This window comes from Diuraphis noxia, unplaced genomic scaffold, assembly GCF_037042655.1.
Source record: "Diuraphis noxia isolate RWA-SAM2 unplaced genomic scaffold, SU_Dnox_SAM2 contig0001, whole genome shotgun sequence".
In the NCBI taxonomy this organism is placed as follows: Eukaryota; Metazoa; Arthropoda; class Insecta; order Hemiptera; family Aphididae; genus Diuraphis; species Diuraphis noxia.
Genome location: NW_028301711.1, coordinates 43264441 through 43279736, shown reverse-complemented (window position 1 = coordinate 43279736; position 15296 = coordinate 43264441). Strand labels below are relative to the sequence as shown.

The 15296-nt window shown below is 26.8% G+C and overlaps 2 protein-coding genes across 2 annotated transcripts; one reads left to right on the top strand and one right to left on the bottom strand.

Moving 5' to 3' along the window:
• Positions 1–337: 337 nt before the first annotated feature.
• Positions 338–1824, bottom strand: LOC149060724 (uncharacterized). Its single transcript, XM_089216004.1, has 4 exons — positions 1553–1824; positions 1327–1478; positions 1110–1238; positions 338–967 (listed from the first exon to the last, which is right to left on the bottom strand). Exons 1-4 carry the CDS (start codon positions 1645–1647, stop codon positions 540–542), a joined length of 804 nt encoding a protein of 267 aa, XP_089072130.1. The 5' UTR covers positions 1648–1824; the 3' UTR covers positions 338–539.
• A 248-nt stretch (positions 1825–2072) lies between these two features.
• Positions 2073–8566, top strand: LOC107163123 (MAD2L1-binding protein). The gene is made up of 4 exons (XM_015510373.2): positions 2073–2744; positions 2860–2964; positions 3139–3314; positions 7691–8566. The coding sequence occupies exons 1-4, from the start codon at positions 2574–2576 to the stop codon at positions 8124–8126; spliced, it is 888 nt and encodes a 295-aa protein (XP_015365859.1). The 5' UTR covers positions 2073–2573; the 3' UTR covers positions 8127–8566.
• The last annotated feature ends 6730 nt before the right edge of the window (positions 8567–15296 follow it).

The window sequence follows — 15296 nt, the reverse complement described above, 5'->3', positions numbered from 1 at the left end:
GTTAATTGGTACTTGAAGAAGTTATTTCTAGTAGATTTGAGCAAATGTGGCACATCAAATATATAAAATATTTTTTGGCCATTTACATTGAAAAATGGACGTTCACATGACACATTCATTGTCTTGGCAAAACTGGTAAAATTAGATCCTTGGTCACTTGTTAATATTCTAATCTTGAGTGATGTCTTTTGAATACGACTAATAACTGTAAATATAGTATTTTGTAGATGAAGCCCAGAACAACTATTGTTGATGAAAAAATATGCGACAGGCTGCTTCCAATTATAATTTATGCTTCTTAACATAAAACAGAGTACATGCTTTGCTGGCTCATATGTTTTTCTATCGTATGAATTATTAAAGCCTACAATATAATCATGTGACAAATTATAAAATAAATGTGTTTTAATTGACATCTCAGCAATACATAAAACACAATCTTTTGCATCGTCTTTTAAATTGTTCATCTTCAACTCTATGGTTTCAAATATGACATCATTTAATCCAGGCACTATATTAATTTTCTGTGTTATTCTACGTTAAGTTTTTGGACTGGGTAATAATAATAATGATTTTAAAAAAGTGTATACTTGAGGACCAAAAAAAAAAATAGTTTGAGCCAACTGCTTGATTTGATTAGAATACTGCATGCCTTGAGGTTTTCTCTTACCCATTTGTACATACTGTTTAATAACCATGCTCAAGTTAGGAGGTAAATGTGCTTCAACAACTCGATTAAATAAATCTACTGAGGTAACATCTATTTTATTTGCACAATTTTTCTTGTATACTTCTTGACTCAATGCTTCAAATTTCTGTTCTAATTGTTCGTATTTATTTTTAATAGTTTGAAGTTGAGCTCTATACTTTTGTTTTCTAGGTGTATGTAATGTGAGATACTGAGTTGTTTGTGTAGATGAGGAAATTGATTGATCAGCCGAATGAGATGAACTTTGAGATGTCGAACCTAGAAAAAATGCAAATTAAAATCATTTTTAGTTTTCATACAGTAAATTATTTATATTTTATTTTGACTTAGTAAAATTGGCAAATTCAATAGTATGTAATATTAATAAAGCAATAATATAAACATAATTACAAAAACTTACAAGCAATAGAAAAAGACTCCTTTTGTTTTAATGGTGTACTTGTAGAAACTGAAGCATTAAATACTGGATTTGAAATACTTGTATCTAGACATGTCGTGGAATTGCAAGAATCTTCTTTAGGAATCATAGCTATATACATAAATATATATATATAAAAATTGTCAGTAGGTATAAGATAAAATATTCAATATCAGCCATTAGGTAAAATTGTAATTACAGAAATCAGTAGGAACAGCATGGTGCAGTAGAACTTTTTTTTCTGTGTTTTTGTACATGCACTCCAGGAAATGATCTGAACAGATCTTAAAGTATATCAATGATTTTCCAATTAAATCTTCTCGACTACAATTTATCAACCATTGCTTCGACCTAAAATGGTAGTAATAATTAGATACAAATATTGATACGCATTAATTATTAGTAATAGCTAACGTTCTACTTACATAGATTCATCTTTAGGGATCTTAAACAGTTTACACTTCTTCGCGGTGTACTTATACGAATTTATACAACCTTTCACAAGGCATACATACACCATGATGATAATATAATTAATATAAATCGCACAAAAAAAAATGATCAGTATAAGCACAGAATATTACAATATAATCACAATTTTCAGCACTCAGTTGTAGGCGTTGTAGCACAGAATATAACAAGTAATAGCGTAGACGCGTAGTAGTCAGATCGTAAGACTCAAAAGACAAACAAAAAAAATACGTTAACTTAATTGAGATAACAATAAAACGTGGTATCATAGCAAATTCAGTGCTACCAAAAATGAAAACATTAAAATTTCAAATTTTCCCAGATACATGCCCATACTGCGGACCTGCAGTGGTTGATTCTCTATTATCAGCCCGCCGCCGAGAAGACGTGTCCTACCCCTGATTTTATTCCCAAGGTTTATAGATATATCTGGATTTTAACAACATACCATGTTATTTAGCCATGGACATACCAATAATGACGACCACCGCGTTTCATGGAAGAAAAATGACTGCCTTGTACGCGAACGTGACTCGTTTAACTGCCAACGCTGATAATAAGTGTGATTATTATCACCACGACTACAAAATTGAACAAAACGTAACGTTTTTCTGATAAGTGATTATTTTAAATGTATTTTACATTTTTACCAGATTCCCATTAATTATTGAAGCAATATTTTATATTTTCATCGTTTAACCTCTTTACTAAGGTACCTGTCAATCGTTCTAAGTAACTAGGTCATTAGTATTTAATCATATCGTCATCGCGAACTTTCTAAATGTGTTGTGGTTTCAGACGAAATTGTTTTTCGTTATATCACCGTGCGAACAGTTACGATACAGTTTCAATACGATTTCGAAATTTGTGATTTCAGTCAAAAAGATTGTGATCAGTTTCATCGCGTTTTGATTAGGCATTGTATACATTTTACAGACATTGTGTCTCATAATACTCCTCTGGATTAGTACTACCATGGCAACCTGTGATGTATGCGTTCACTTATCCGACATCATGACTCCTCAATCGTTTTCCAGCTTAATTACAACCCTTATAAAATATTTGGTCTATGAAAAGCAACTTATTCCTTATCCTTATGACCGTTTGAAGTTATATGTGCAAAAATACAAAGAACTGAACTTTGAGGTGAGTTTTGTGCAACAATTGTGTTTTAAGTTAAATGTTACTATTAATAATTACTATGCTTTATCCAATTTAAGATGTTAATAAATATTAAGATATTAATTTAATTTTGTTAAAGCTGGAAAGCAATCGCTGTAATTTGAAAAATAAATACAGACTGGAGTCTGAGAAATATTATAAGAAAGTTTCAGATGCGATATTAAGTCTTGAGACAGTTTTTAAGGTAATCATTACTATTAAAATATAATATAAGACCTTGCTGGATTAAATGAAATATATACAGTATATACATACTGATTTACTATATACTTTTGGTTGATTTGATTCTAATTGCCTTAATTACTTAATATTCATGAAGTTATTTAATATACTAATATATATACATATATATTTTCAGTGCATTGAAAATGAATTTATTAGTCGTGTGGAAAACCATATAGAATCAGTCGTAATATTAATTGGTTCAAGTGTACTTAATCCTTTGACTGTGTTTAATATAAATGTACCAGAATTAAGTTATTCACATTCTGAAAAACAACATTCTTCTAGGCAGCACATAGATAATGTATTTAGGTGAGTATTTATTATTATACCTTTAGTTAATTACGTGTTAGAAGTCATTAGTGAAATTGTTATAATAAAACTGAACAAAAGATGCTTATATTAAAATTCTCATCAAATTGAAGTGTTAAATTAGATTTCAATATAATTAATATCACTTTAACCAGACATTGCAAGAACGGGCATAGATCATTTTTTAAGTTAGGTTTTAATTTGTAAATTATTTTATATTATTCAAGTATGGATTAGTGGGACTATAAAAATTAGGTCCATGTTGTATTGTCTCATAGAGTTATGCTTAAAATTATGTTAAGTGTTAATTAGGGCTCGGAAGTTGATGACTTTAAAAACAATAAAAAATGCCCTAAAAAAATATGTAAATATGACATAAAAATGGCAAAAATGTCCTAAAAAAATGACCTAAAAATTACAAATATTAGTTTTATATTAATAAAATACATTTTTTTTTAAATATTTTACTCTATTTTATTATAAAATTCAAAAAATGACAAAAATGTCCTTAAAATGTCTTTAAAATAGGAAGATAAAAAAATAAAAAATATTTGTTTTATAAACTTATCAAAACTTACAAATTATTTAAAAATTAAAATCATTGCATTGTACTATAAGAGCGTATTTTATGTTATCGAAAGTAAATGAACGACGATTATCTGTTAATAAATATTTATGATTGGAAAAAAACTTCTCTCTATGTCCACCGTCCACTTAAGTGATTGGGGAAAATCTGAAATCTACCAAATCATCCGGAAAACACTCACTTGAAGCTTCTTCGCCGTTTAAAATTTTTGAAATTGTTGACAACGACAAATGTAATCGTTGAGATGAAAATGAATAGGTACTAATCTTAGCCTGTGGTAATTTCCAAGTTTTAAGTTATCGGCATAATGGTCAACAAGAAACGATAAGAAATGAACTAGTTTGAAATCAGTAAAAATGACTAAAAATTTCAAAAAATGACTTAAAAAGTAATAAACACCAAAAAATGCAAAATAAAAATTAGTTATTCAGATTCACATGCTTATGAAACAGATTTGTAGCCAGGAGAGCATCGTCCAAAAAAAAATGCAAAATGCATCAACTTCCGAGCCCTACTAATAATATATAAATTTAAGATTATCTAAAGAATTATTAATCATTGTATAATATATATATATACAAACTATATTATTTATTTTGTAATCTGTATGAAAATAATATGTACCAGTACTACCCATTCAGTAACATTACTTTATAATTGATCAATGTCAATTAGAATATTTATATTATTTTTCCTCAAAGATTACGAGTATCAACTAGTTGTTTTGTATTGAACATTTTTTATATATTTTTTGTAGGTAGATACATTATTTATTAGGATATACTTTTATATTACTAGATGTATTACCAGACTCTGCCAGTTAGCTTAGGTTAAAAATTAAAATTTATCTTTCTAACGTTTTCCGTTTTGTTTCTGTTAAAATATATAATAAGAGTATAAACCGTTATAAATTATATTTGGTACTTTTCTGTAACCCCAACTACTGTCAGACAAAATTCGGTTATCATCAACCTGTTGTTGACCGTAGTCATTTCTGTTGTCTACAGTGTTAAAACCTAGTTTAGACATATCTTAACTGAATTTCAAATTGTAATCTAAGTATCTAACTGTAATAAAACAAAATATAAAGGTTGGTACAATAAATTCAGACAGTTGGCGTAGATATGATACACACAAACTAACCAGAGCTGGACACACGCATGGTACTGTCAATCATATTCATAATTTTTTTGACCCAGTTCTGGAGTCCATAATATTGAAAATCATCGACACTCTGTAAAATGGAGAAATAAAAAGCATAGAAGAATCAAACGCCTGCATTTAAAGTCCTATCTGGCGGAGTTTATCTGGAGAAAAAACATAAAAAGCGGTCAATTCAATATAAAATATTTCCAAAAAATAGTGTTGACAATTTATTTTAACTAATCATTTTTAAATTTTTGATTTTATGTTTTATAATTTAACTCTCCAGTCTCCACTGCTTTGATGTTTTATCGATTTGTGTTTTAAAAGACAGAACTATGGTTAGGTGGCTGGTGGTTGTGGCATCGAGGATAGTAGTTGAGATAACAGGACTGAGATTTTTGGTAGTCATGGTATTAGGCAGTAATCAGGATAAAGGAGAAGTACCAATTAAATTTATGATTTACTACTAAATTCTGTGCATATTTTTTATCTTAACACAAAAATCTGGATACTGATTCAATAAATGCTTAAAAGTTGACGTTAAGAGTACGTCTAACCTGCCGCATGTGTTGTCTCCGTCTTACACACGTACGACCTAGCAAATTATCGTTTGCTAGTTTCAATAGGGTATTGTCAGTTTTGATATTAGAGTGAATCCACCTATTATCAATCATTTAGGTAGCAACATTATCTGTGTTCTCTCGTTGGTTTTTTACGATATTTTAATTTTTAAGTGAGTTATATGTATGTAAATTTTGAATATTTTAAAATGTTCATAACTCACTTGAAAATTAAAATATCGTAAAAAACCAACGAGAGAACACAGATAATGTTGCTACCTTAAAGTTTGATAATAGGTGGATTCACTCTAATATCAAAATTGACAATACCTTATTGAAACTAGTGAATGAACATTTCCTATGTCGTGCATGTGTAAGACGGAGACAACACATGTGGGTGCAACATCCTCTTAATCTAATATTGATCAGATGGGTTTTGACTTAATACGCTTACATCAAAAATATGTCCTGAATTAAGAAGTTTTTAACCATTAAAGAAATCTATATTATTGTGTTCTTAGGTATTTGATTTTAAAACAAGATTATTAGTAGTTGTTGAATCAATATTAATTTTTAAATTGTGGCATGAGAATATATTTATAAATTATAAATTATGTGTTTATTGAAACATGTATTTGTAATTTGTTAATAATGATACACAATTCATATGAATGTGAGTTATTATATTAATGCTTACAATTATTTATTTATTAATTAATTTAATTTTTTTATTTACTTTAATTAAGAGCCCCCCCCCCACTCCCCAGTGGCAACCATACAATGTATATAGTATAGGTATATGATATATAATTACTAATTACATAATACATTATTATATATTATAAAATATTTTATTTATATTTACCAAAACAAAATCCCCATGTGCATCCATATCTATAATGCAAATCTTTAAGAACCTTTTCTTAGTACATCCTTACATTGTGATATGAAAGTACCATAAAAATTTCAAGTCTCTAGCTATCATAGTTTAGGCTGTATTTTGATTAGTCAGTCAGGTTATCTTCTTATTATATACAGATATAATATAATATATGTTTATATATATTATAACTTTCATTTTATTAGGTAAAACCTGTTAACATTTTTTTACACAATAAGCACATGTGAGGATATAGTGATTTTTTGTACTTTCTCACTCACTAACATAAGGTACTAAATTATTTATAGAAAAAATCTTTGTTGATGTTTATTTATCTGATTACATGGGATTGAAGAGACTGGTAAATAATTAAAAGCATAAGTCCTCAGCACCTTATTTAACATTGTTAAACAAATGTAGTTATTTTTTTTTTAACTTTTATCTAAAATTTTTGATCTTTTTTTTTTAAAACATAATATGGGGTACTTGTTTGTTAACCGGGGTCGTCATTTATAAAATATATTTCATAAAAATATAGTTTACAAAATGTTACTGAAAAAATTTCTTGGGCCCAGTAGTATATGAAATAGACAATTATGTGTGTTGGTACTTGGTAATCTAGAACCAGTTAGCCAATTATTAACTCTTGAAACTTTTCTCCTTCTGGCTACTTATTTTCTGATACCACTATCACGATCCCTTAACAAACATTATATGGCAGATTTTCACCCTTCTCACTAGCTTTAATTACATTATTACTTTGTAAAAATATAATTCCAGTATCATTGTTGAAAACAAATGTAAGTAATTCACTAAAATTTGATGAGTTAGGTTAAAAAATTGTATGAACAATAACAACACACTAATACAACTATATGGCAGAATGATAACAAACAATAGAAGCGGAAGATACATTTTATACGGTGTACTGAAAATAACAAACAAGTACCTAATATGGTCACCTTACTCAAAACATCTTTGGGCTTATATTGAATAATCTTCTTCTTCTTATCGTGTCCAGCGATATTGAATAATGTCTGAATAATAATATTGGATGATGAACATAAATTCTGGGATTAATACTACCATAATTTTTTTCTGTTTCTTAGATATTTTATCCTAATTTAAAAATTTTACATTTACTATGTATGGTCATATTATATACTTTCTAAATGTTTGATACATATTTATGTTTTTGTTTAAGGAATATATTGAATAATGACAAGTTCAATGATATATTAACATCAAATATAATGGTTGAAACAAACTTGTATGTGATGTTCAAAGTAAAGAAGGGTGGAAAAATGGCTTCTAATTGGTGTGTTCCCAAGGAGCAGTTTCGTTGTTTCCGAGGTAAACAAGTGGTTTTGAGATTTGATCAACCGTACGATCAGATCAACGCAAAGAAATATGAAACATGTTGCACCAAAGATTATTTAAATTTTGAAGTATTTGTTGATTTTGACAATGAGAAAAGTGTAAAAACACTACAAACATTGAATAGTACATTCACAAACAGTGTCGTCGATTGGTATTTAGGAAAACATCATATAACTGGTTTTAAAAATTACAAATACAATGGAATTCCTATATCAGATACTTGGTTGAATCCAACAATCATTGATCATATGGTATCATAACCTAACCCATGTATAATGATAGGAATTTTTTTAGACAATTTTATTTTTTACATAATTATAAATTGAATTTTTGGCCAATTATGAATCTGACTATTATTTAATTGTTTATTGATAGGTTTTTTTTTTTAATGTATTGATTGTTTTTGTAAATTCCATTTATAAACAACTTATGTATTAACGTATGTAATTATTGAAAACCAATATGAATATTTTTCTCACCAATACAAAAATTATTGACAGTTATAACAAAATTTCAAGATAAATATTATTTTTAACGAAATATGTAAACATAAATTAACAATATATTAGTTTTTCTTTTTAATATTGTATTGCACTATTTATTATATATATATTTTTTTTTTAAATACATTTTTTGATAAAATACTTGTCGACTTGTTAATAATATGAATTTTTAAAATATATGCTTGAGTTTTGACAAATTTTGTGAAAATATGTTCTATAAACAACTGAAATGCCTTTAAAAAATGCATACTAATGTATCACTAAACTTTTTAAATAATATGTAGTAGTAGTTATTATAAAAACAAATTATGGGAGTTTTTATATAACATTTTGAAACTTTTTGGTTGAGTTTTGGTTACATTGATAAAAATTGTTTGTAATATAAAATATTATAATGATTATATTTTTTAGTTTTGACTTCCCAAAGTACCAGCTTAATTATTTTCCATCCAGAAAATTTTTAAAGTTAAAAATCACTGTATTTTTTCTATAATAAAATTAATTAATTTATCACTCCGGTCAGAATCTAAAATGCTTATTTATTTATTTATAATAATTACAGACAAGAGCATTATATAAACAGAAACATATCAAAAATTTAAATGAAATATAGTCGTCGCGATAACTCGGAAGTTGAAGGGGAATCAAAATTGACTTTGAGGTGTCCAACTAATTATTAGGGGAATAAAAAAAAATCAAGTTGTCAAGTTTTTTGAGTTATTGTGACTCTACTGTATATTACATTTAAAAAAAAATAATTTAAAAGATTAATGATAGATCTTCTTTGGCTATTATTATGGTAGTATATTTATGAGGTTTGCAAAGGTATATTTTACAAAGATTAGAAGTAAATTCTGGACACGTTCTAGTTTGCAGTCCGTGTATCTGAAACAAAAATTATACAGTCATATTCAACAATAGGTCTGACAAGTGAACAAAAAATTTCTTTAAGAGAGAGAAAGTTTGAGTTCCCCAGCTATTATTTTAATAAAACCTGAAACCTTCTATGCTTTGCATGTGATATTGTCAATATGAGCCAGAAGACTAAGAGACGAAATTAAAGCAAGGCCGTATTTATGAACTTAAGAGTCTCTAAGCACAACATTTATTGCAACTTTTTTAAACTTTTTTTAGTGTCATAGTATAACAGAGGGTATTTAATATAAATTAATTTTTTGTGTTTTCATTTCTCATTGACAATTGGTTAATTGTTAGCAATTTTATCTAAGGATGCATCCATTGCATCATCAATGTATTTTAAATAGTAGGTATATCACAAAAACGGTTAAAACACAAGTATCTAACTTCAGACCTCTGTTACTATCTGCTATATACATATAAATTATGTTGGTACAGGGTACATAATAGGCATTTGCTTATAGAGTTTAATTGCTAGTTGTACAATATTGTACAAAATATTACGATATGATATGACACAAATCTATTTTAATTTTTAATAAATACTAGATAGTTAAGTATAATACTACAACATGCAATTGCAATAATTTCTGAATCTTATATATGTTGTAGGCATATAGTCATATCAGGCATTTTTATGAAATACCTAGGCATATAGTCAAAGAATTTTATTTTTATACAATATCACTATCCGCCTAGACATTTAGTTAAATGCCTATTTCATGAAGTCAGTCAAACAATAAAAATGAAACATTTTGTTTTATTTTAAAAATTTAAACATATTTTCTATCAGTTATTTATTGCTATTTTATATGTTATAAAAAAAAACTATGTATTATTTATTAATATGTAAAAAACATATAAAATAAAATAAAATAATAATAATATATTAACTGTGTGAAATAATATGTTTAATTTCGTGTCTACTATTACTATCGTTTTAAAAATGAAATTATAAAAATAAATAAAAAAGTTTATTTATTGCATCTTCTGTATCTTTTTCCATAACGTCATATTTTTGTCATCATAATCTATAAGATTATAATTTGTCCCAAGGTAAAAACCATAGAACTTTTATATTTATTTAATAAGAATATATAATACTCACAACTCATACCAGTGGCGTATCCATGGGGGGGGGGGGGGGGGGTCAGACCCCCCCCCCATGAACCTGAGATGATAAATTAACTTTTACATGAAACACTGTTATTTCTTTAACATTTTTATATTTTAGAATTTCGACTTGAAAATTATATTAATAGTTTGTATAAACACTATAAACGTATTATATACACGCTGCACACACACACACACACACAACACACAAGTCATAATATTATGATCATATTTACTACTTTCATCATTTTTGCTTGGGAACACATTAATCGGTTCGCTGAAACGGTTTTTACGATATATGTTATATTTTTACAATAAAATAAATATCCGATACCACGAAGTAAAGTATGGTAAGTTTAAATTTGCTTAACCCCCCCAATAAAAAGTTCCTGGCTACGCCACTGACTCAAACTACAGACTATACCGAGTACTGACTATAGGGTATACAATACAATTGTATTATCATCTACGTCTATCCAGTGCCGCAACTAGGCTTTGGGCCCTAGTGCAAATTTTACTGTGGGGGCCCCCTCTTAAAGGGATTTTGTCATAACTTAATTTTATTACCGTAATAATTTATATTTATAATTTTTCTAAATATTCTTGTTTTTTAAACATTAAATCTTCATTATTGTAGAGTATGCATTAATAAATTACTTACTTTTGTGATTTCAACTTAATTTTTAAGCATTAATACTCTAATTACTAATGAATGTCATAAATTGTTATCATAAAAATATTAAATATTTTAACAAGTAAATAAAATATTATAAAACTTCTTATAAGATGTGTCTTTTTACACACATTCACAATATAAGCTAAATATTAAATACTAAATATGAACAACCTTGCTGACAGAAAAAACATATTTAAAATTATTATTTATAAGAATTATTATTATTATAAATTCTTATTAGTTATTTATAGATTGGTAAATGACTACATAAATTGTGTAAAAACCGCTTAATTCTATACATTTTTATGTCCCTCAATAACAAACCAGGAATACTTATACAGTTATACCTTTCACAATCACTTGCACAGAACTAACTATATAAAAAATGCACCTTTAAATAGATCCACTAAATTAGCTAATGATATCCAGATTAATTTTTTAAGACTTTCACACTATTGAATCTTTTTATGACTATATTACTAAATATTATCAATAGTCATTTTTTCTATTTCTCAAATTATTGTAAATAATATTGATATTAGTAAACATAAAAGTATAAAATAATTTAATACACAAAAAACAAAATTTACTTGAAAATATTATTCATTTTAAATTACAAATTAATAAATAATTGTTATTTTAAAAAGTTCTTTTTTTCGAGCTTTTTTGTTGGCGAAATTGTCAATTACTTGATTTATATTCAAATCTTGAGTTCTGTTACGTTCAACATTTAGTATACTAATATTTGTAAGTCTTTCTTGTGCCATAGAGTTCCTCAAATAATTTTTAATAATTTTGAGCTTGGAAAAAGATCGTTCTGCTGATGCTACTGTTACGGGTAATGATGTAAAAATTACACAAGCAGTTAAAACATCTTTGTACAGAGATCCTAAATCATTTTCTAAAATGCATTTTGCTAGTTCTTTAATACTTTTGATTTTTGAGAGTGAATCAGTTAATATTTCTCTTATTGATAATACTTGTCTTGTAAAATCTGAACTTATATCTTTATACGAATATATAATATTCAGTGACCTCCAGTAAACTCGGTGTCCCCAATAATATAATTGATACTCATATAATATTATTTTATTCTTGTAATTGTATTACTTTATGGGTTGATATAATTCCCACACATAAATATAATTATCAAACAAACATTTTTTTGTTTTTGGGGCCCCACTTAAATGGAAAGGAGGCCTATTTGAGGGTGCTACGCACCCCTGGTCACCCCGCTAGTTGCGGCACTGCGTCTATCACATCTAATTAATTATAACATGTTACATGTGACCTGTATATATTTATGATTTCATTTTAAAAACAATAGTAATAATGAACACGAAATGAAACGTATTATTTCATATACCAACGTGTTTTTCATGTTAATAAATAATAGGTACATAGCCTTTTTTATACATGAAATAGCAATAAATAACTGATAGAAAAAATATATAAAGTTTTAAAAATACAAAATGTTTTTTTTATTATTTTCCTGACATGAAATAGGCATTTAACTAAATGTCTAGACCTCTAGACGGATAGTGAAATTGCATATTAAACATTAAATTCTTCGACTATATGCCTAGGCATTTAATAAAATGCCTGATTTGACTATATGCCTACAACATATATACCTATTACCTACATATATTATACATCATTAAATCAACTTATTTAATGATAGATCATAATCAAAGTGCCAAGTGGAATATACCAAATACATATACAGATATACGATAAAAACAGAGCTATACACTTCATAAAGCGACAATAAAATAGCCAATAATTTTCCTAGTCGATATAAGTTTAAATGTTTAAGTTAAATGTTTAGTAAAAATATTGCAGCGGTCACATTCGTATGACACATACTATTAGGTATACGTATTTACATCATAAATGGTAATATTATGACAATTTAAAGGGGCTCGGTGCAGAAATTAAAAATTCTTTGAATTCTAAAACATTTGAAAATTATATTTTACACTTAAATGAGGTTCATAATTTTTTTTTTAATTATCAATTAATAAAATTTTAAATATGACCACCCAAAACATAAGGTTAGTTTTTAAATTATTTTGTTGAAAAATCTTATTTGTATGAATTACAGCTTCAGAATAAGTACTATTTAATATTTTTTTCAGTGGAATTGTCATGAATCAAATATATAATTTTAGATTCTGATTGGAACGATGAATGTATTGATTTTAAAATTATATATGAGTGTTTTTTTTTTATTTGTGTCTGTCTAGTGTCTACACTCTACACGATAAGTCATCAAAAATAGTTCTTCGATTTTCAACTTCAGTAGCTTTTCCGGTTGGAAAGTGAATCTAGTTGGTTTACTGGGGAGGTAAAATCTCCCAGTAAATTCTAAATAGTCTTCAAAAGCATTGGAAAAAAAAAATTAGGGAAAAATAGGAATTTTTAAATAAAATAAATTTTTGAGAAAATCGATTTTAGATATTGGTGTAACTAAAACAAATTTCCGTAGACACATGAAATTTTCACTGAATGTTTATACTGGCATTTTATAGACAAGATGCAATTTTCAAAATATTTTAAATCTTTTTAGTTTATTTTTTTATAAATTAAAATTTTTATTATTTTGGAATAAAAGCTTGTGAATTTAATACAAGGCTTCTAATATATTGTCAAAGAGGCAGTTAAAAAATATTGAAAATACATAATCACAATATTTTTTAATAAGCATTGAAAATTCAAGTTATAAGAAAATAAACAAAAATCACCAAAATTTGCAATTTATTTTGAGTTAAAAATTTTTCTTTTTTTCTAAGATTTTAAAATTCAATTCTTCATAAGTTTGCCTACTTTTATCAAATAAAAAATGTCTACTGAAAAGTCAAATTAAATTTTTATGAGTAATTTGAATAACAACATTGGATATTCACTCAATTTCTTATTTTGTTGTTATTCAAAACTGAATAACTATAGAAACTTGAAATTTATATCAAATGTTTATTTTACTAATTCCTATAATTGATAACATTATAAACATTTTTGAAGTTATTTATAGACATTTGAAATTTTCTTTTTTGAGCTTTTTATTCTATAAATGTCAATTAAATTTTATCCATTGGATAAAATAACTTGAACATTTAATACAAGGTTCCCCATAAATTTATTATATAATAGCAGTTGCAAAATATTAAAAATACATATGCATTTTTTTTTTTATAACCATTTCAAGTTTAAAGTTTGGCAAAATTTATAAAACGCTTACATTTTATAGCTAATGTTGTTAAGAGGACGCTACACCCGCATGTGTTGTCTCCGTCTTACAAGTGCGTAACATTGCAAAAACTGTTTCGCGCGGGAAAGAACCGAGAAGGCTACAGTTATAACTAAGAAACAAAATTTTCACCACATAATAAGGAGAACATTTACTGTGCAACGTTGTTTTCAATTTTTCGATATCACAAATAGAAAAAAAGTTCTTATTGTTTCAAAATTCATTATTTTTGCGTTTTTCAAAATCGAATAACTTTTTTTTCAGTTCCAATATCAAAAAAATAAAAACAACGTTGCACAGTTGAAATTCCCTTTTATCTGTTGTGAGAATTTCGTTTCTTAGTTATGACTGTAGCCTTCTCGGTTCTTTCCCGCGCGAAACAGTTTTTGCAATGTTACGCACTTGTAAGACGGAGACAACACATGCAGGTGTAGCGTCCTCTTAATGACTTATATTAATACTTTATAATAAATTATATATACGTACTATGAATGATTTAGCGAGTCGGGTACATAATGAATCTGATTCGACTAATTTGGAATTTATATTATAGGTATCTAAATTTTTTTTAAATAATAAATTAATAACAGTTTAACTAATATAGTATACCATAACCTAGACTGACAAACTGTCTCCACTAAGAATCGTTTTTTTGTATATAATGATATTATATCAATTAATTCAAATTTAATACCATTACAGTAAACCACTTGTCACCTACTATACAGCAGAACGACATCCACTTACTTACTCGCTTTTTTAATATTAGTTATTTAATAGTAATGATATTTAATAATTATTAAACAAAAATTGTTTCTCTTGTATTTCATTGTTTAAGTTTTTACATATTTATTTCTAATACTATTTTGAGCATTTTATTTGGCTTGTATAAAATAACTTCAGTAAATAAAAATTTTAATCCAGGCAGAAATTTATCAATTATGCGGTTTTCAAATGTCTTCAACTA